The sequence below is a fragment of the Urocampus carinirostris genome, chromosome 10 (assembly GCF_059441175.1).
Source record: "Urocampus carinirostris isolate Australia breed hairy pipefish chromosome 10, RoL_Ucar_1.0, whole genome shotgun sequence".
NCBI lineage: Eukaryota > Metazoa > Chordata > Actinopteri > Syngnathiformes > Syngnathidae > Urocampus > Urocampus carinirostris.
In genome coordinates, this window is record NC_142358.1 from 23,601,931 (window position 1) to 23,625,253 (window position 23,323).

The 23,323-nt window shown below is 37.3% G+C and overlaps 1 protein-coding gene across 2 annotated transcripts; it reads left to right on the forward strand.

Moving 5' to 3' along the window:
- Window positions 1-2,585: 2,585 nt before the first annotated feature.
- Window positions 2,586-17,975, forward strand: bace1 (beta-secretase 1). Of its 2 annotated transcripts, none has more exons than XM_088345392.1 (9): window positions 2,586-2,718; window positions 7,462-7,550; window positions 7,877-8,093; window positions 10,991-11,128; window positions 11,213-11,347; window positions 11,428-11,529; window positions 12,695-12,844; window positions 13,906-14,077; window positions 16,799-17,975. In XM_088345392.1, the coding sequence occupies exons 1-9, from the start codon at window positions 2,686-2,688 to the stop codon at window positions 17,035-17,037; spliced, it is 1,275 nt and encodes a 424-aa protein (XP_088201518.1). In that variant the 5' UTR covers window positions 2,586-2,685; the 3' UTR covers window positions 17,038-17,975. The 2 variants fall into 2 exon arrangements, with proteins under 2 accessions (XP_088201518.1, XP_088201517.1); XM_088345391.1 differs by having other exon boundaries at window positions 2,592-3,345.
- The last annotated feature ends 5,348 nt before the right edge of the window (window positions 17,976-23,323 follow it).

The following is a 23,323-nucleotide window of genomic DNA, read 5'->3' on the forward strand; positions in this document are numbered from 1 at the left end:
CTGTATTGTACACTTTCAATGTCTTAGTGCAAGCAGTTGTACAAGTACCAAAAAAATACTCGTGTTTTTGTAGATCAGTAGATTTTTCTGGAAATTGCAACTTATTTGAATATCTCTCTCTGTTAGCTTTGTACTTTTTCCTGATTGCGTCTGAAATAGATATTAGTAAAGTTTAATCTTTTGCCAAATAGGTTAATTTTTGATTTTACGACTAAAAATAACCTATTTATGATATGATAGGATCAGAAAATTAAGGGAGAACTTGCAAACATAGGTAAAGACAACTGCAAAAGATTTGGAAAGGCAAAATGGGAATCCCTACTGAATACAGTTTTTGATGTGATTGACTAAAAGAATGTGTACTAACAAAATAAATGTGCTTCCAGACTTTAGTTCCGTTTTATTTGAAAATATCCAAGGTTTTAATTATGTTCTCTTTAGCTTATTAACCATTATTAGTACTCATTTTATGTTCATCTACAATTAATATAGTTACATTTTCACAACTGCAGTTGACTGTCTAGTTTGTTTTATTTTGGTTAAAACAGCAACAACCATTACGCTGCGGACCAATACTGGGCAATGGGTCGTTTGGTACCAGGCTGCACAGAATGAAAACAAAGTTTCGTAATTTTTGTCTTTAATTGCTTTACTGAAACTGCTATGTTCAAACTTAATTTGAACTGGGCTGTATCTTCCAGAAAGATAGAGCTAGTGATGAATCTAACCAAATTTCTGCGTTTGTAGCCAATCAGCATGGAGAAAACTCAACTGCAAGTCAAGTCATATTTATTTGTGACGCCCTTAATCACAAAATGTCTAAAAGGACTGCACAGGTGACAATTACACCATCCCCTGATCTTTAACCAACTGGCTGGCAAGGATAAACTCAAAACCTCAGCATGAGGAAAATAATAAACCTTGAGAAGGGTCCTCACAACTGGTAATATCCCTTCCAGGATGACCAGGGTGCAATAGATTTAGAATTGGGTATCAGTACACGAAACATAGTGAACATCAATAAAAGAAAACAGTAATATGTTAAAATGTGTCCTGAAAGTGCATGACAGCTTTGACGCCTCAAGCCTGTATAGTAGTGCAAAGAGTGCCTGACAGTAACAAAACCTCAATCCTGTAAAATTGTCCAAAAAGTCCACTACTACTTTACAAAGATAGTAAACAAAATCATCATCATAGAAAAACCTTCCCAACCAAGTTTGAGGACGCATGGATGCCTGTCAAGAACATAAGACTAACACCACATAATACGAACGGGTTGGTTCATTTTGTGAGTTTTTATTTATATTACTCGGCACGAGACCCACGAGATGTGAGAGTTTTTTGCTATTAGCATAACCTCCTCACAGTTCAGAGGTCCTGGGTTCAATTCTATCTACGGGCTTCCCTTTGTGAATTTTGCATGTTCTCCCCATGCCCCTAAGTGATCCAGTTCCTTTCCGCATTCCAAAAAACATGGCTTGGATGGGCTCCACCACTCCCGAGACTCCTGTGAAAAATAAAAAATTGAAAAATCAATGAAATCATATAATATTTCAGTGCGATGTTACGAGGACACCAAAGAATTACACATAGAGGATTTATGCTCATAATGATTAATAATAATGTCATGATTATTAATGTCATAATGTTACAATATGCAACCCGAGTGGGAGACTTAAAGAGGCAGTGTGTAATATTTAGTGCCTCTTGGTACAAAAACTTTCATTCAAAAAAAAAAAAAACCATTGAATACGAAAATACACAAACTGTTATACCAATGTTAATTTCTATAGGTCAAAAAATATTTATTTATTTTACATAGTGGGATCCCTACCTAGAAGTCACTGCCATCATTGTCTGGCATCTTGCTGCTAAACTTTTGCCACTGGGTTTTGTTTCCATTAGACAATACAGTGCTATATAGTGGTCAAATATTAAACACTGAGGCTTTAAGACACACTTATATTCAATAGTTTATGAGTGATGTTGACCTCATTTTTAAATTTTCTTGTCCTTGAGGAAAATGTACCGGCCTGGATATTGCAGGGTGCAAGCATTCTGAACCATCGACTGGCACCTGGACTTGCATAACATCACCCAGATCAACGTTTTTTAATCGAGATCAACGTATTGTTACTAATCAGGGAAAAGGGTACCCGGTTTAATATGCATTTCTAAAATAACAATTCATCATGTTATTACTATGTTGTTACTATGTTACCATGATAATTATTGGAAGTAGGGTTAAATAGACTCAGTCGACCACACAAAAAAAATATTTTACTAAAAATAACATATGACCCAGTACTGTTGAACTGTTTCAGAACAGGTCTAGGGCACACTGGTGGTCGTAGGCACCGCGTTGGAGACCCCTGGATTAGAGATTAGAGCCAACATGGGAAAAAACAGATTGGTGTGACCAAAAATGATTTTTTTGTTAATATTACTATTCGCGTATAAAATTGGATGTACAGCGTACACAATTTCAAATGATCAAAAAACGTCTAAAATACGAGGAAAGCGTATAAATTAGAAGGCATGATATGCTTTAATTTTGAAAATTCTCGCAGGAAGTTAGCACCCATTTTCCCACCGAGCAATGATGCTGGGGCTCTGGACCATGAAGATGCAGTAGGGCGGATGGAGGAAGAACCGGAGTTGCCTAGCAGGCTACGAGCAAGATGAATGTCTCGTGACATGGAGTGGATAAAGTTGCGGGTGCGTCATATATTTGGCTGGCCTCTATATTATTTCTGCCGTGTTCTGTCATCGTAACGTGGGATGACCGAAAAGCAAAGGCCTTCGGTTGTTGCTGCCCCGTTGCTCTCTAACACCGATTAATGCTTGAAGATGATGAAAACCGTTTAATATAAACTTCGACGGCATATCAATTTATGTTGAAATATCATTAAAGGAAACATGGTAAACCGTGCCATGGGTTTAGCGGTCATTTTAGCACGGTCGCCACCTCCCGTTGCCCTTGTCAGTGTCAACTAAACGTCAAATTGATCCGAAACAAGACACCAGCGACTGCGTCTCAATATGGAGTCGCCGAAGTTACTGTCAGTGTTCCTGGTGTGGACCGTAATGTGTCAGCTAGGCGGCGCCCAGTCGGTGCAGGACGCCTCGGGCCTGCCTGGAGCTATCCGCTTGCCCCTGAGCCACGGATCTCGCGCCGAATCGCCGCCGCCTTTCGAGTCTGTTCAGGCGAGGAGGATGAGTGCTCGGCGGCGGAGGGCAGTGGCAGCAAGTGGCATCAATTTCGTGGACATGATCGACAACCTGCGAGGAAAGTCCGGCCAAGGATACTACGTGGAGATGGCTGTGGGCTCCCCTCCGCAAAAGGTAACCCAAAGATGCTTTAAAATGTGTGGGAATATTGAAAAGTACCACAGCATATGCAGAGATCCCTCGGTTTTCGCGGTTAATTGGGACCAGTACCACCAGCTAAAAGCCTGTCAACCTGTACGTTTTTGCCTTACAACGTACGCTTATTATGGATTTTAAGACGTGTACGACGCACAAGAAAATCTGTACGGAAAAACGCAAATTTGTCAATGATGGGTACTATCCGGTATACACCGACAATCACGAAACGGCAAATCAATCAAGTCAAACGAGTTTGCCGCGGTAGCCTCTATCTCTGTATTTTTTTTTCTCAATGCAAACAAAGCGAGCGGTTTGATGCTACTGTGCTTATGTGTCTGCCGCCTCGGATTTCATGTGGTATTTTGTGTAGTGAAATGAAGTCCGTTTCTTTTTAGAGAACCGGCTTCTTCAGCTCAACACATTAAAGAGAACCGGCTCTCAAACAGCTCACTTGCTTTGATGCATTATATTACGAATTACTTTGTTGTATAATGAAGTTAAGAAAAAAAGGAAATATAAAATGAGAAAATGAAAAAAGACAAGTTTGTGGTTATCCCTTTAATCAGTATATTACCAACAATAATTTAATGCAGAAAATGAATTCAAAATTTGAATAAGAAAATTTATTATTCTACTTAATTATATTTGCATGTATTTTTTCCTTCTACAGTGCACGTCCGAGCGACTTAATTTTTGAACTTTTTTTCATAATAAACCTCATTCATGTCGAGCAACTCAGGATCTCACAACAAAATGTTAATTAACAATATATATGGTATAACGAAACACATGTACAATATAACATGTTAAACTACATAAATAAACACGTTTTAAAAAAAATATGGTGTAAGATTATTTTGTATTTTGTAAGGGAAAATATGACAGTTTGTAAGGGCATGGAGCCGTGGAGGTAGATAGGTATGGAATGTTGAAAAGTACCACTGCATATGCAAAGATCCCTCAGTTTTCGCGGTTAATTGGGACCGGTACCACCCATGAAAAGTGAGAAAGAGAGAGAGTGAGAGAAAAAAAGGAAAAAAGTAAATGAAACCCAGTAATCATTTTAAATTAGTAGGCTAAGAGTGAGAGAATATGTAAGAGAAAGAGCGAGATGCATCGCTTCGGCGGTACAAAGAATGCGCAAGACACAGATCCTTGAAAGTTGTCCGCTCACAGTAGAGTATGAAAGACGCTATGGATTGGCACCAGAGATCGGGGTGTTGGCCGATCGGCGTGAGTCTTGGCTGGTCTTTGTGAGATTGTTCACATTTCCAGCTAAATTCGACTTCTACGCGCCTTTTGTGACTTTTAAGCGTATCTTGTTAAAATGCCGTCATATTCCGCTTGGGCGGAAAAGGATGTGTGTTGTCACACGCAATTGTTAGCGGAAGTGCTCATGGATACCAACACCATAGCGTATCTTGCAATTTGAAAGTTATTCTGCTAACGGAGGTGGAACAGAGTTGCCCAACCAAATATGATTTACATCCAAATCCATTGAATGCTTTTCTCATTTCCTCCGCTGTGTTCTGTTGAATTCTACGCTACGCAGAAGAACATGGAAACCGAATAGCTGCCAGAGAATTGACAATGAATGAATCGAAGGTCTGCTAGAAGAGGAACGATACGGCAGCACGGCAGCGCAGTGGTTAGCGCGTGTGCGGCACAGTTCTGAGGTCATGGGTTCAAATCCAGCTACCAACCTTCCTGTGCGGAGTTTGCATGTTCTCCCCCTGGTTGCATGGGTTTCCTCCGGGCACTCCGGTTTCGTCCCACATTCCAAAAACATGCATGTCAGGTTAATTGGCCAGTCAAAATTGTACCTAGGTGTGAATAAGCGAGCGAATTGTCTGTCTCTGTGTGCCCTGCGACTGGCTGGCAACCAGTTCAGGGTGTCTCTGCCCACTGCCCGAAGATGGCTCGGATGGGCTCCAGCCCCCCCGCGACTCTACTGAGGAAAAGCGGTGCAGATAATGGATGGATGGAACCTAAAATACAAAATCCGACAACTTTTTATCCGTGTCTTTTACTTTGTAATCAATACTTAGATGAACCACCACCAAACTCAGTTTTGCAACCACTGTAACTTTAAATACCATACGCACACTTGCATGCTTACCTGTGTTGCACGGGTGCACCTTTAGTGGTGTTAAATTCAGAAATAGAACCAGCTACAGACATTATGCCCTTTCACACAGTGCGCCCTATGATTGTGAAAATAAAGTATTTTTTTTCCCAATCTTTTTATTTATTTATTTTTTTTTTACTGTTTTTTGCCAAAAGGAGTGAACCAGCAATAACTGAAGCGTGAAGAAGCGAGGGGTCTCTGTACTGTATAGAACTTTTTGAGTCGCAGGCCGCATTGGATTGAATAAAATTGCATGTGGGCTTGGCCCGGGTAAAGTAAAATGTCTAATTGATGTACACTAGTACTCATTTTGTAGGGATTAAAAATCTGTCTGAAATTCTGTTGAACTTTTCTCAGCTCAAACATTGTAAGTCAGTTGTCCAGAACCTTTTCTGTTCCACGAATCGTTTCATTGTAAGAAAATATTTTTACGGCCCGGCCCAAGGGTGCCATTAAACGTGTTTGTAATTTTTCGAAAAGAATAATAACAATAATGATACCAACACTTGAAGCGTTTAGAATAATAACAACATTACTATGTAGCCATGTGGAACATTTAGATGTCGAACTCTGTGCTTGAGACAACCTCACCTATTCACTCTTATTTTGTTGGTCCTTTAAACATGCCCACCATATGCAGATGTTGTATTTAGCGTTGTGTTGCTGGCCGATTATGGGTAGTATGTTACTTTATTCGAGAAGAAGGAACTGTCAAGAACACGAGTCATTGTTCTCCATAGTCTGCTATTCAAAAGTAGCGGAGTAACGCACCATGTTGTTAAGACTTACAAAATGTTATTAATACCACGTTACAGTACTGGTTCCAGGATTGCGCTCCTTTGTATGTGTTACTCCCAACAATGAACAAAATACTGTACATACCAAAAGGGCCCAAAGATGAATCATATTCTTCTTTCAAGTCCTGCATAAAGTACATAAAGACATATCTGATAATAAGCGGTGTCTGAACTAACATCTGCCCAGACGTCTGGGGCGTGCATTTTTACATCGGGCGTACACCTTACACAATGACTCTGCCCGGGAAGCTGACAACTTTTTCAAGAAAAAAAAAAAATTTCGTTTTTTTTTTAGACAGGATGGAATGGTAGCTTGTTACAAATGTTTGCTTTATTCCGATTTCTAAATCTTCGTTCGGTTTGGTAATTTCGGTTTGTTTGGCAATTTGCATCCTACTGGGATCTCTGCATATGCAGTGGTACTTTTCAACATTCCATACCTGTCAACCTCCACGGCTCCATGCCAATGAGAAGCTTGCATCGAATAACATCCGTGCTTACAGACTTTCCCGAGCCTTATAAGGTCGTGCATTTGCATATCATTTTCCAAAGTAGACGCACAGAGAACATAAGAAAATTGTAAAGTGGTTAGGAATCAAGCCAAAACCTCAGCCCCAGAAGAAATATTCAAAAGAAGATAACACAATTTATGACGCTACAAAACGTAAACGTACATTAAAGCATCGGGGAAAGAGGAGTTCATGTGGCTTGTAGCAGACGACGCAACGCAAACATTGCATGAATGAAGATGAGTAAATACACGTTCATACTGATGTCAGATGGAAAACAGTGATGTCATATACATGCAATGAATGTTATAAGTAGATTTATAATAAACTTAATTTTAAAGCGTTGTTCTGTTATATATTCTGATTATCAATCCTTAATACTTTGCAACAATGTTTTCTTTTGCGATTAGTCGTCTTTTTCTGTTTCAAGTTGTGGAAAATGGGGCAACTTTTAAGAGTTGTCTGCCCTGGTGTCCGGTAACTTTTTGTCTTGAGTTTCAGACACTGTCATAGGCATTGTTGTTTGTACATTATCCATGTAGCATTTTATATAAGTTTTATCCTGGGTCTCAAATAATCAGCTACATTGCCTTGCTGTTTTTTCTTGTTTTTTTTTTTTTGTTTTTTTACACAAGTCCTGTTTCTTTTCCCTCATTAGATGAACATCCTGGTGGATACAGGAAGCAGTAACTATGCTGTTGGTGCAGCTGCTCATCCATTTCTGCGCAGATACTATCATCGCTCACTGTGAGTACAGTCAAAATATCAAATGATTTTACGATACATTTTAAAATTGTGTCCTGTAATTTAATGTGATCCTTAGCAATGCAACCCTTCAAATAGATATTTCGTGTAGTCAAACATCTTTTCATAGGGCCACAAAATGGACACCCCCCCCAAAAAACACGATTTTAATTGTAATTGGTCCATACAAAATGGATTCACGTGTTTAGAGAAATCAAAAATACTTCAAAAATATGTAAGAATCAATTGCATGGCAAAGTTAACGCTAGGATGCAGGTTATAAAACACCCAACTGTACACAATAAAATGCTATTTCTATTTATCCACAGCTCAACCTCTTACCGTGACCTTGGAAGAAGCGTGTATGTTCCTTATACTCAGGGACGATGGGAAGGCGAATTGGGTACAGACCTAGTCTCTGTTCCACAAGGGCCAAATGCCACACTGCGTGCCAACATTGCTGCAATCACCCAATCTGATCGTTTTTTCATCAATGGATCCAACTGGGAAGGAATTCTTGGGCTGGCTTATGCTGATATAGCTCGGGTACGTGCACTCGTCCTTTAGTTTCTCGGTCGTCACCAAGGAAATTGGGTCAAACATCCTATTGCAATTTTAACAGACTGTAAGGGGCCTTTACAGGAAAGAACCAACTAGTGAGAAAGTTATTATTTTGATAGAAGTCACAAGTAAGACTCAAGATGTCTTCAAGTTCTGAGTTAAGTCTTGGGTCTGGTCTAAGTGGAAATCTCAACAATTTTAACATCAAGTCCTTTACAATGTTATAGAAAAAATAAAGTTGTGTTCTTTATAAAATCACTGTTTTCTGCACTATAAGACACACCGGATTATAAGGCGCATCCACAAATAAAAATTGTTATATATTTTTCATACATAAGGAACATGAAATTCAGACTACAGTTAGAGCTACCGTGTGACTGTTGTGCTTTTTATGTACTTACAACATATAATTATGCAAAGATTATTCAATGGATAAGTATTGCTGATTAAAAACACAAAAAATTGTTTGCAACGGGAATCGAAACCGGATCGCGGCCATGAGGGTGCCGACGCTTTACTACTACCAGCAGTGGTACTTTTGACAGAGGAAAAGGTATCAATAACTTCTCTATTTAATACGAACACATACGTAAAAGCTTTTATAGTTTTGTTTTCTGTTTCTGGCATTCATTATTGACGAACATGTGAAGATGTGAAGAAACATCTTAACCTTTTAGAGTTAACAATGCATCTGTATTTCTGGCACAGTGGGTAAAAATAGTGTGATCATGAAATAAGGTCTAATGCCTTTTCTAGGTCATCTGTACCACTGGTTGTCGAGTGGTGAAGTTTGGCCCCCTCATCGCCATCACCCCGTTGCATACAATGTATTACGATTTGGGCCGGAAATGATTATTGATAGATCAATCCTTGCCCAAATACTGTAAAACATCATGTAGTAACGCACACTTATGAATATTGTATGCATTTCCATTTTTATCCACCATATTCTGAATTACATTGGCCGCACCAGATTATGTCATCGTTATAGACAGCAACCGTACAAAGCTCCCCAGAAGATGGCGCCGTTTACTTAAGTTCAACCGCTGTAAAATACACCTAAAGACATACCGGTACTCAAAGTAAATTGAATGCTGTCGTTGAACCGTTTAAAGAACCTGGACGGTTTGGGTCTCTTTTGAAGGTAAACACTCTTAAGTTTGGTCCCTAAGTGAAATAATCACTGCAAGTGCTACTAACATTGAGTATTCTAAGTTGGAACACACAGAAATAGAAGGTTTTTATTCACACCTGAAATTTGTTTTGCCATCACATGCCTGCAGATGAGCATCTTAGCTGGAAAACAGCTGAGACAATACCACAATGCCTTACGTGGTCCCAGTTCAAAGTTGATTACCTTTTAAAAAACTAAACATTAGTATTTTATACATTTTCTCAGGGTATGTCTAGGCGTGACTGGTGACATACAGACACATCTTTGCTTTTCAACAGTCTATATTAACCCTTGAATGCATAAATATGATAAAAATGAACACAATTGTTATTCTTCAAATTCTTTAAACATAAAGTTATAATACTGTCATATTAAGTATCAAGTATTCCTCATAAAACATGTGTATGGCATGATGCCAGTCGTATTTTTATTTTTTCCACACTAATTAACGACTGTACTCATGGAAGATCATATGTACTGGTAGGTCACGCATCCAAGGATTAAGTACAGTGGAACCCCGGTTTTCGAACACCTCTCAGTTTGAACAAATCGGTTCCCGACCAAAAAATTAGAGAAATTCTTGCTTCGTTTTTCATTCAAAAAATCGGAGTTCGAACGCCGGTACGCTAGGGGCGATGCTGAGCGGTGTACGGGTGTAGATTGCCCCCACCCCTCGTGAAGAACTTGTCACGTGAGCGCGCATTCTTTTTGCTTTCGTTTTGAATATCGGTGAACGGAGTGTTTTAACCCCTAATTATGCCTCGGAAGAAGTTCAGTGCAAGCAGCAAAGTTGCTACAGGTGAAAAAAGAAGAGTAGTGCATACAACTATTGCATTTAAGAAAGAAATAATAGCAAAATATGAAGAAGGTGTGCGAGTTTCCCATATTGATATACATACAGCATGGCTTCTGCTGAGCACCACAAAGGTAAGAAATCCTATTCATAATTCTTTTCTTTATCCTTTAACTGCTCACCACTTGTTGTGGAGACCCGGGTGCTAAATGACGTGTAAACGACCTGAGTTTTTATTTTTACACGTTCATGTTAGCGTAATCTTCCGTACGAAAGCTTACGCTTACGCGAACGTACGATTAGCCGGGGTTAGCTTCATGTTTACGTTCTTGCTAAACATTCAGGGTGTTGGAAGGGATTAAAACGATTTTACATTACTTTTAATGGGAAAAACGATTTTCCGTGATCGACCAAATCGGTTTTCGACCAGGGTTCTGGAACGGATTTTGGTTGAGAACCGAAGTTCCACTGTAGTTACAAAAACAGCACAGACAATTTGCCTTTCTTTTGAAATCAAAAATTGCATCGAAATTGTAATACTGGTCTGAAAAATCGTGATTAGGTTTTTTCTCAAAATCGTGCAGCCTTACCGGATTATAAGATGCACTTTTAAATATCTGGCTGATTTGGAGTTTTTAGGAGCGTAGTCTGTAAAATACGGTATGATTAAAATTTACAAGACAAGAAGCACCAACGGTTATTTTGTTGTTGATCAGCTAATAGTTTTGGGACACACACAACACTACCTTTGGTATCAACTTTGCGATTCGGTGCTTTGATAAATGTGTTTTGCATTTTGTTTGGGTGCTGTGAATTGGACTGATGCTTATCGCTCTAATCTTAATTCTAAACAAAATAAAACAAGGTGGAAAGTGTCCTGTCACTTTGTAAGTAAGTGTTAACATCTCTCTTCAGCCTGACGAAAGATTGGAGCCTTTCTTTGATTCCCTGGTTCGCCAGACTTCTGTCCCCAACCTCTTCTCTCTTCAGCTGTGTGGTGCTGGCTTCACTCTAAACTACTCTGTGGGCAGTGCAACTGTTGGAGGAAGCATGGTAAAACACTACCAGTGATACAATCATGACATCATCTGTTTTTTTAATAATCTAATGTTTTAATTTCAATATTTTACATTGTAGATCATCGGAGGCATAGACACATCCCTATATGTGGGAGAGCTTTGGTATACCCCCATCCGTAGGGAATGGTACTATGAGGTCATTATTGTGCGCATCGAGGTGAACGGGCAGGACCTGAACATGGATTGTAAGGAGGTAAAAACAAATACAAAACCTTGAAGGTGGTGTACTGCTACTTTATAAAAATTAAATTGTTTTTCCCTCATCCTTTACAGTACAACTACGATAAGAGCATTGTAGACAGTGGCACCACCAACCTGCGACTACCCAGAAAAGTCTTCCAGGCGGCTGTTAAGGCTATTGAAGCAGCTTCCTCAGTCAGTGCCTTTTTATTGGATTTGTCCACTGGTGTCGGGATTATAAATGCTAAAATGATCGTATGAGATGGACACTGCAGAGCACTCATTCTTTTTTCGTTCATGTACACCCTAAATGTTAAATGTTTTTTCTACCAAATTTTTACATTTTTTTGACCAAAATAACACTTTGTAGCTTCATTTATATGGTAGCCATCATTTAATTCCAGCTCTCTCCAAGACACTTGCCATCGTGTACAAAGTATGCAATTTTCTTATTAACACATCCAAAGTAAAGTGACTTTACAACATTATAATCTTGTGTTTTGTTGCGTGTTTGTTTTTTTTTTAATGTAAAATTGTAAATTCAAGTTAATGATGGTTGTTAAAGTTACACTATACAATGACTGGTAAATTGAAAGTCATAAAAGATACATTCGCGGTAATAATTAATGTTGATTTATAGAAGTCCCATATCAAAAAATATTCCAGTAAAATTTGTCTCTCCTGCAGTTACTTAAGATTGCTGAAGTTAATATTGTCTATTATTTTTGTCGTGAATAATATTTAAAAACAAGGTTTAAGATCAGGTAATTTTGTAACTGTAATCCTGTGCAGTCCTTTGAGACATTTTTGTGATTAAGGGCTATATAAATAAATTTGACTTGACTTGACTTGACTTGACGTGAGCATAGTTATTTTTTAAAACATTTTTTTTACCAAATACTGCAAATAAGAAGGGTATGAAGGTATTTACCTTCAGCTATGACGTGGTCACAGTTGTAACGTTGGGAATCGGGTAGTTATTATTAGTCTTCCCCGTTTGTTTCATAAATGCAAATCTTTGGCATCTTTGAAATCTACAAACATTTGTCTTGAAAGTCCCTGTGTGTTGATCATTCGTCATTTTTTTATGACTTGCGCAAACTATAACCTTGAAAAATATCCAGGAAATGGTATAAGGTAGATGTCACACTTGGATGGCTCTTCTGATGCATGTATTTGGTTAAGAGACATGCAAAAAATCCTTGTGACGTTTATCCGACCAGCCTTTAAGATAGAAAAGTGCTACTGAATTTTATCTCCAAGCCAAATGTACTCATGATGTACTTGGCTTGCGATCCATATGTTCCCGTCCCCTGCTAAAAAGTTATTGATTATCCTCGGTACTTGATCTGTGTTTCAGACAGAACAGTTTCCATCAGGATTCTGGCTGGGCGAACAACTGGTGTGTTGGCAGGCCGGGACTACACCCTGGAACATATTCCCAGTCATCTCTCTTTATCTAATGAGTGAAAACCGTAATCAATCCTTTAGAATCTCTATTCTGCCCCAGGTAATTAAACGGAACAGGAACCTATTACAGACGCTGCCCTACTTACGGCCATTCGAGTTACGAAAAATGGTAAATACGAAAAAATGTCGAAAATAGATGTCGAAAATATCCGGACATTGCTCTAAGTTAGATATTGTATTGTGCACATTTTTCAGAGTGCAGGACATTACTTTAGTGCTTCTTTCCGCCGCTACCATCGTGTGGTGCTGTGAGAGGTCACCCAGCATCCACCCGGAAGTGAAAACCAAACCGCTACCTCCTAATTCGTGTGTAAACATCCTTCTCTAACCTACTCGTAATCTGACTGCTGCCACCATTGTAGTGTTTCATGTTGTGTGAGTAATGGATTGCTCCTCGTTCATTAAAAAATACTCAGAAACACTTACAGTCTCTTTGAAGAGCCATAACGTCAGCACCCGTTTATTGTAAACACACCGAACTCTCTCCAAAGCTAAACTCTCGCGCGCCCCTGGACTCTTCGCACCAACTCTTGCGACATTTGTCGCCCTACTGACATCATTCATGCGCACCTCACATTCTATGTCTATACTATCTCCAGCGCGCTTAGAACTTTGACATTTTTATTGTTTAATATCTCGTGCATCCATTCAATATGGTTGGTGTAAAGTGTAAAGAAGAGGTGAACTGTTTTTGAAATTAAAGTGGAATATGAAAGCTTGATGCTGTTGAGAAAATTGGTCGGAACGCTTTTTTTTCAGCCACTTTTTACCACGGGGGAGGGCCTCTTGAAGCGCATCCCCCACAAGTAAGTTAAGCTCAACTTTATTTATAGTTATAGAGCATATTATTTTATGAAATGTTCATTTTTTTACTTAACAATACAGGTTACTTATACAAGCCTTAAACATACTTATACTGTACAAACCTTAAACATACAAAATATAGCACTGAAGCAACTTACGAACAAATTCAACTTATGAACGATCGTCCGGAACTTCGTAAGTAGGGCAGCGTCAGTAAAGATATTTCAAGTAAAGCATTGATCATTCATTGTGCAAAGCATTCTACTCAAGTAAATGTTTGCCTTTCTTTCCACACAGCAATACCTACGGCCAGTAGAGGATGTAGCTTCTGCTCAGGAAGACTGCTACAAGTTTGCTGTGTCTCCATCCAGTACTGGTACAGTTATGGGGGCAGTCATCATGGAAGGCTTCTATGTGGTGTTTGATCGAGAAAAGAGACGAATAGGTTTTGCTGTCAGCACATGCCATGGTGAGTGAGACAGGATTTGTTGTAACCATTGCCCTGTACAACTATTGAATGATGTAACCCCTTAACGTTGGGGCGTTCGGAACATTGAGTAGCAAATACGTGTCTGTACAATGTCACCAGTCACTGCAATATGTCATGCCAGGTATAATTTGAACACTTAATCTCTTGGGATTCAAGATATGATGACAATTTAAACACGCACTCATTACAGGAACATCATGATCAGTCTAAAACAAGATACCCGAAAACTATAAAGCCAGGGTAGCTCACCAAAGACGTCGTCTTGCAGCCATCAGATTTGATGATAGTACGCTACTATGGGCTCCTTACAAGAGTCCAGAAAATTCACACGTATTAAAAATATACTCTAAAACACACGATGATGCCGACAGATAAAGAAAATCCACCGAAAAGCGTCTCTGCATCAATGGACGTTCCTTGTTGCTAGTCGTCTGTTTAGCTCCATCATTTTCGTTTATAAATAAACACACTAGTAAAATTATTTTTTTAAGGGTGTTTGCAAGCTACATTGTGATTGACACTGTTTTCGGCCATTTGCAGGCTTCGTTTTACGGTACACAACCCGTATTGGCCTATATGGACCTGTAAATGCTAAAAAGGACCCATCTTCTTTACCTCTGAATTACTTAAGCTAATAGTGACAATTCAATTGTTGATTGACACATATGTAGTCAATACAATTCTAAATAAATCAATATGAAGATGTCCCTATTATATCCCAATTAGACCTGGAAATAAGTGTAATACCAAAAGTGATTAATTAGTATGCACCATTTTTACACACAAGTGTGCAAAATCATTGATTTGACATCTGGAAAGATAATTCAAACGTTTAAAACTTGTTCACAATGTATAAAAAAATGGCCAAATAATTAGAAATTTGCAAAGATTTCAATGTTAAAAACTGTTCGTCTCCAAATGACCTAGTCTTGGAAAAATGTTTAACATACAATTTTTAGTTTTTAAGATTGTGATCAAATTTGACAAGGTACCAGGGAAGGCTTGAAGCTATTGTCTTACCTGTTTTCCAGTTAAGATGCCCATGCTACACTTCTCTTCAGGCATTTAATTACAAAAAAAAAATCATGCGGGGATAAAAACCTTCTATTTCTTTCTGTTCCAACTTTGATTACTCAATATTAGTAGCACTTGCAGTGTTTATTTCAGTTTGGGACAAAATTTCAGAGTCTGACCTTTCAAAACAGACCAAAACATCCATACTCTCCAAATGGCGCAAAAATAGCATTCAATTTACTTTAGGTGCATCTTACATTGGGATTTTAGGCGAATTTAACAGGAACGTTAGGGGTTAATGCACCATATTTACATTTACTGCAGCTACAGCTGTGACACACACATATATATATACATATATATATATATATATATATATATATATATATATATATATATATATATATATATATATATATATATATATATATATATATAATAGAATAGAATATGCCTTTATTGTCATTGTTACAACATGGGATATGCTGTGACAACGAAATTGGACGACTCCAGTTCCACATTTACAGTGAGGAGAAGGAAACAAAGACACAAAGGAACAAATAACTAACTGACTTATATATATATATATATATATATATATATATATATATATATATATATATATATATATATATATATATATATATATATATATATATATATATATATAACATCATAAAATGAAAAAATACCTCAAAATATAGCCACATTGAATTGACCAAAAACACTTTTTAGTTGTGCACAAAATCCCTCTGTTAGATTCCTAGTGTGTTTCAGTTCCATTATTTTCTATTGCCATCAAAGCTGATGCTAAAAGGCCAGTCTGTCTTGTCGTATTTCTGACTTAAGATTTTATTTGATTTGGGGATGAAATAGTCCGTTTGACAGCAGCAGTGGACACAGGGATTTTTTTTTCACGTTTTTTGCTAGTATACATCAGTTACCGCCTCTTGGCCAATCATAGTTTGTGAAACTGCTGACATTAGGTCACGCCCTCTAGAAGGCACTAGCTTGCAAAGTCGAAATCCGATTGGCTAAACCAACATCATCACATATTTTATTCCTCATGGTCTGCAGAACTGATCGTGGAAGCCTTCAGGCATATTTCTGACCCTGCCACCATGCAATGGCTGAAAAGTGATTGGTTAAATGCTTAAAGGGACAGTGTGTAATATTTAATGCATCCTAGTGGTTCAAAAAAAAAACCTAATTCAATAAAAAAAACAACAACAACAACTTTGATTCGAGTATTAGGCAAAAATACATGAATTGTCATACCAATGATAATTTCTATAAATATTCATAAGTCGAGAAAATAGTATTTCTTTTACATAGCGGAATCCATACTTAATGGTTGCCACCATGTTTTTTTGGCATCTTGCTGCTATGCTCTTCTCATTGGCACTAGGTTTTGCTCGCATTAGACATTGCAGTTCTAATTTGCGTTCAAATACTACACAATGTAACTTTAAAAATGGATTCCCACATATGCAAGCAGTGCAACCGGAGAAAAAGCAATGGAAGGAAGCTGACAATTTGGAGCTATGTAATAAGTTTTCATGGACAAAATATACCTAACATCACAGGATTCAGATATATTTTTAGGGAAGCAGGGAAGGCCATGCAGGCCCTGACGTCCCACCACAGTTTTTTTCATCATTATCTATTCCTCTGTATCATTTCTAGTTCATGATATGTTTCGAACCGCTTCAGTGGAAGGCCCGTTCTACGGTATCGATCTTGAGGACTGCGGCTACAACATCCCCCAGACGGACGAGTCCACTCTAATGACAATAGCCTATATCATGGCGGGTATCTGTGCTCTCTTCATGCTGCCATTGTGTCTCATGGTGTGCCAATGGCGCTTTGCTCGCTGCCTTCACCCACAAGGGGACTTTTCTGATGACATATCGCTTCTCAAGTGAGCTGCTCAACTACAAAGCTGAGGGGCTCTATGAGCCTTCAAACTTGCCAGGTTTACACAAAGCCTTGTATTTAGATTATAAAGCAACTGAATTACCCAAACAAATGAAAATGATCCATAAACCGTAAACTGATTCGAATTCACAGGTCTGGTATGTTTTCTGTTGCAAATCTTAACACATGTCACGTAAACAGCCCCAATTGGAATAGGATCCAGTGTGGGCATTCTTTTCCTTGGTGTAAATGTCTAGAGATGTCACTTTGGCAACTGAAAGTGCAAGCTCTAGTAAGAACTTATTTTGACTTTCATTTTTTATCACTTAAACAAGTATTCAAACAATCACAATTTATTGTGCTAAAAAGAAGAATGAAGCTCATTTTGATAACTCACCGGATTTTTTTATCAAACTTGGTGTTTTGCATGTCTTTGAAAGGACAGTGTGTATTATTCAGTGTCTCTTAATGGTAGGAAAAACTTAAAACATAAATAATATATTTATTTAAATAATACGATTTTTCTATATCAAAGAAATTTGCATTTATTTGACATAACATAAGGCTCATATAATTTTCCTTCATCTTCCTGCTACAGGTAACCAAAAAAAACAAAAAATCGCGAAAGTCTTGACAAGAAAAAATGTTGTAGTAAGGTCAAGTCTCCTGGTTTTGGATTTTTCCTTGAATTTTTTTAGCCCTTGTTTGTCCCTTTAAAGGGACAGTGTATATTATTTGACTACTAGATCTCTCTGTATTGTTTAGTGCGGGGTGTGGGGGGTGTGTGGGGGGATAACAACAGGCGGCTCTGGAGCCCAATGCGACTCTTTGGCGCCCCCCCTAGTGGCTCCCTGGAGATTTTTCCCCAAAAATTTATAATGGGAAATTATATAGTTTCTGTAATAGGGCAAACATGACACAATATTTTTTTAACATTTTCCAATGATTTTAAATATATATTCAGTATATATATATATATATATATATATATATATATATATATATATATATATATATATATATATATATATATATATATATATATATATATATATATATATATATATATATATATTTTTTTTTTTTTTTAATTTTATTTTTTTTTTGGTCCAATATGGCTCTTGAACCATTTTGGGTGTCCAAACCCTCGTGTAACGCAACTAAAAATGGGTACTAAAAGGCACAAGGAACCATCCGGGGACTCAAAGTGACGAATCATGTCCGCTCCCTTAAGGTGAGCCTTATGTTATGTAAAATAATTTTCTGGACCTATGAGTATTTAAAAAAATGCAAATTTATATGATAGTCAAGTATTTTTTCTTATGATTAAAATCTATTGATTTTTTTTCTTTAAATAAATGAAGTGACTTGCAAACAGTTGAGCAAGGATTTTCAGCCAGTCAGTGTAATTTGACAATGATAATGACAAGAGAGTCTAAATGTAAACCTTGAAAATGAATGAAATTTGTAGAGTGGTTTAAAGTAAGAGGTTTTTTTCCGCAATATGACCTGGAAAACAGATGCAAATAAGAAGTCAAATCACTATACACTAATACATTATTTGACTCATGCTTTAGGTGACTGGCTGGTTCGATTTTTAATGTACAGGTACTTTAAAATGTAATGGCAGGTTGTCATAGCAATGCAAATAAAAACTGCTGCACTATCACTTATTATCCAAAAAAATATATATGACAAAGTAAATTTAATAAATTATTGTGACAGAGTTGAGTCACTTGAAAGATATGCTACCTAGGATGATGCACAGGCCTGTCATGACAAAAATGATAATCCTATCCGACACTCTACTTGTAATGAAGTGTTTGTATAGAGTTGTTCCTGTTTAATGCGGGATACTATGCAGATAAGCCTTATGTACATAATCAAAGGCCAAGAATTATCAAAAGTGGAAGCAAACAACTTTCAGTATTTATTATATAGATGGATACAGTGGTCCTAAAGTGTAAAACATTCATTCATTCATTCATTACTAAACGCTTATTTTACAAAAAATACTCACAACAGCAAGACAAAAAAAAGCACACAACAATAAATGTCAAACCAAAATAACTGTGACCACCAGCTTAACATAACCAATACATATAAAAACTAAAGAAAAATATAATCAAAAAATATAACAAAGCACAAAAGCAAATATAAAAAAGCCAAACAATTGACTGGTCACTCTTCGTGCTGAATTTAAGGTGGATTGCGCATTCCATTTCCTGGTGTAAGGAACACAATAACATATAGTTTGATGTGAACCTGTTGAATAAAGTAGCAAAAGTTTGGTTGAAGTAAAAGTCAACCCAAAAGATTTCCTTGAAATATTATAATTTATTTTCCTCTACTAATTTAAACAAAGCATTTTGTGTTTATATAATATAAATAAAGGGTAGTCTCTCAATTTTTAAATCCACCTTTTGGGTCGTTTTGAGAATGATGTGGAGTGAAGATGACATCACAAACACTTAGGCTTCAGATAATCATCAATTATGCCTCTGTTTCCTAAAGTAGATGAACAGTGATTGCTCATTAGGCAAAAAGTGAAAACATCTGAAAAAATGTATGACTCCCTTCTAGAGGAGAAATTAGTCAACTTTTTTGCCAACATTATTCACATAATATAAAACAGGACTAAACCAATAGGTTTGACAATACATTATTTAATATAGACTACGTACTCACGATATTCCAATATTTTCACCGACAAATCAAGTCCTCAATTTCCGAAATGAACCGTAATAACGCTACCTTTATTTTTCCCTATGATCTGAGTCATTGTCAGTTTACTGGAGTTTCCTTTAATCGTCTAGTAACAATGGCAAGAGAATTTTATTTGGTCCGTTACCCCAGAAACCACCAAGACGACAACACAAAAAGCTGACTTCTCATGTCTGTGTTGCAATCTGGCACTATTCTCCACTGTATGATTGGCCTGGTGCTGTTGTCTAGTAATATGGGGCTCACTTTTTAGGCGACATACTCACGTTTTCTTTCGGCGCAGTAGTAAATATGTGCTCCTTTTTAAAAATCTCTATCTTTAATAGTCACAAGCCAAAAACGTTACTTAATAACTTGAAGTAGAGCTGAAAAGGTAATATTGTTTAAAATGTCATGTTTGACTAGTGGTGGGTCTAATTTTCAGAAAATCTTTTCACTCCATTCATTTAATCAACAATTTACTCTTGTGTTTTTTTTATTCGTTTATTGCTATTTTTTCACCATTTATGTTTTTATTAGTTGTAGTGTTCAGAGTTTTGTTTAATGACTTGTTTACACAATTTGTGACCCTCTTTATTGTGTTTGGTTACTTTGTTGCTTAGTAATTGTTTTTGTTTTTATTGTTGTGATAGTGTTTTTTACATTTGCTGTCATGTTTTATCGATTATTATTTTTGTTTTAATTGCCATTGTTGTTTCTGTCTGTATTTTTTTTGTGTGTGCATACACCTTTGTTCACCTTTTTGCACTATAGAGCCACTGTGGATGGGAACCCAAGGGAAAACGTAGAGCTTTGTGCAATTAATTGTCTGGAGACATACAAAGTCAAGAAAGCCATAATTGACATTGTAAGCAATGGCATGATAACTGTATGTGGTTTATGTGTGCTGTTGGATCTACTGTTAGTTGCTAATGACAAAAAAGAATGAGTTGTGTGAGCATGCCTGCATTTGTTTGTACTGTAGCTGTGCTAGTAAAAAGTATTCAGACAGATTTAACAGATTAAACTACTGATCATTATGTGATGACATCTATTTCACAAACTCCACCAAAGAATTACCAAGGCAAACTGCAATGTCATGAAAAATCTTATATATATATATATATATATATATATATATATATATATATATATATATATATATATATATATATATATATATATATATATATATATATACAGTATATATATACTCTATCACTTTGTTATCAGTCTTACTTGAAGCGACTGAACACCGCGGCAGTATTTGATGTCACTTGTGTTCTAATCTTAAAGGGACAGTGTGTAATATTTTGTACCTCCTAGTGGTATAAAAACCTTACATTCAGTAAAAAAAACAACATTGTGGTTATTTTTGTGTAAAAAAAAATAAACATTTTTTTTATTTTATTTTTTTTAAACAAGTAGAGAAAATAGCATTTGTTACACGGTGGAATCCACACTTAAGTCGCCGCCATCTTTTTCCGGCGTCCAGCCGCCACACTGTGCTCTGTGACACTGGCCCTCGCGCGCACCAGAAAACACAGCGCCATCCAGTGGTTGAATATTACACACTAGGGCTTTAAGTGTATTGTAAATACAATTTTGTTTTACACGTTTTCTGTTTGTGCTGAGTTGCAGCGAAATAGGTAATTGTTGCAAAAAACTTGCAATATACCACGTTATCATTATTTTACATTATCGGTTGTGTATCATTAGTGTTATAAATGTTCCCACTCTAAAACCCAAAGGGCTCTTTAAGATACTGTAACAGCCCAAAACTGAATGGCTTTTAATACTCGGAATCCATCTTGAAATATGTGTAGGCCAATAGCATATTATTGTTCTAATGACATGTTATGATTGGTTATCGCAGTAGTATTTGCATTCAAGCAAACATATGTGCCGGAACACATACTGCTATAAACAAGACATTACAAAATGAATATAATTTTTAAAGGGATCATATTATAAAATAAAGTCTTGGGACATCATCCCTACTGAAAAAAAAAACAATTTAGTCCAGACTATGTGTGTTGCTTTTGTCTGTGTACATGCTTGTAATTTTGTTGTCCAATGCATCCTTCACAATAAAATTACAATCAATTCCCGCAAAATAGCTGATTTGGGTTTTTGCGTGGATAAATTGTGGACAAGGTTGGTTTTTCTGGCTTATTTTGGGCTTACATTCACATAGTGGCGGGCGGTGCATTTCACACCTAGGGCTTCAGTAGTGCTACGTCTAAATCCAACCATCAATAATGATTGTGTGGCCATAAAATATTTACTGGATCTACAGATGCAGCACATATAAAAATCATCAATAATTACCTCATAAAGTTGCAAAATATTTTAGGAATATAGTCGCATTTTACTCACCAAAAATCATTTTTATTTGTGCACAAAATTCAACCACTCTTCCTTCAAGATTTCAATTACTCTGGTACCGTACAGATGTCTGTGCATTTCAATTCCATCAAGAAGATCTTTTCTATCGGCATCAAAGCTAATTCTGAAAGTCAAGCCTGTCCTGGCGTATTTTAATGTGATTTTAGCCCACCCCATTTCCGACAAGGCGAGTGTAAATAAAAAAAGGAAAGTTGAATGTGCTTCCAGGATAAGTGGAAATTGGAGTATTATTTCACCAAAATTCTAAACAGCTGTGTCTGCCAAGTTTGCCAAGAGATTCTGTCTGTTTTCAAAAAACTTGTAGAGTGTCGTTTTGTGTGGGTAAGGATTGCTCCGCGCTAATAAAAAAGATACTCATAAACTTACGATCTCTTTGGAGAGCAACAACCGTTGGCATCCATTTATCAAACACTTTGAACTTGACTCATAAATATCTCGCGCTCACCCACTCTCTCGCACAAACTCTTGCAACACTCATCACCCCGCTTACGTCATTATGAATTACTCCCCATTCTGCGCCTTCAATATTAAGTACTGCCAGTGATGGGCTATTGTGATTATCCAGGAAATTTTGATTTATAACTGATATGTTTAAGTGGGGGCAGCACGGCGGCGCAGTGGTTAGCGCTTGTGCGGCACAGTTCATGTCATGGGAACCTGTCGTGGGTTCAAATCCAGCTCCAGACTTTCTGTGCGGAGTTTGTATGTTCTCCCCGTGCTTGCGTGGGTTTCCTCCGGGCACTCCGGTTTCCTCCCACATTCCAAAAACATGCATTTCAGGTGAATTGGCCGGTCCAAATTGTCCCTAGGTGTGAATGAGCGAATGAGTTGTCTGTCCCTGTGTGCCCTGCGATTGGCTGGCAACCAGTTCAGGGTGTCCCCTGCCCACTGCCCGAAGATGGCTGGAATGGGCTCCAGCCCCCCCCCCCGCGACCCTAATGAGGATAAGCGGTACGGCTAATGAGATGAGATGAGATGTTTAAGTGGTTAAATTAACGTCTAATGATTACAACATAGTCATCACATGGGGTCTTATTTTAGAAATGTAAATTAAATCAGTAACAAAAACAAGATTAACTCTTGGTTTCAAAAAGGTGTGTGACCTCTGCATTAGACACGACTGGTCCACACAACATCAGTAAAAATTCTGGAAATTGACTCCAAAAAAATACTAACAGAGAA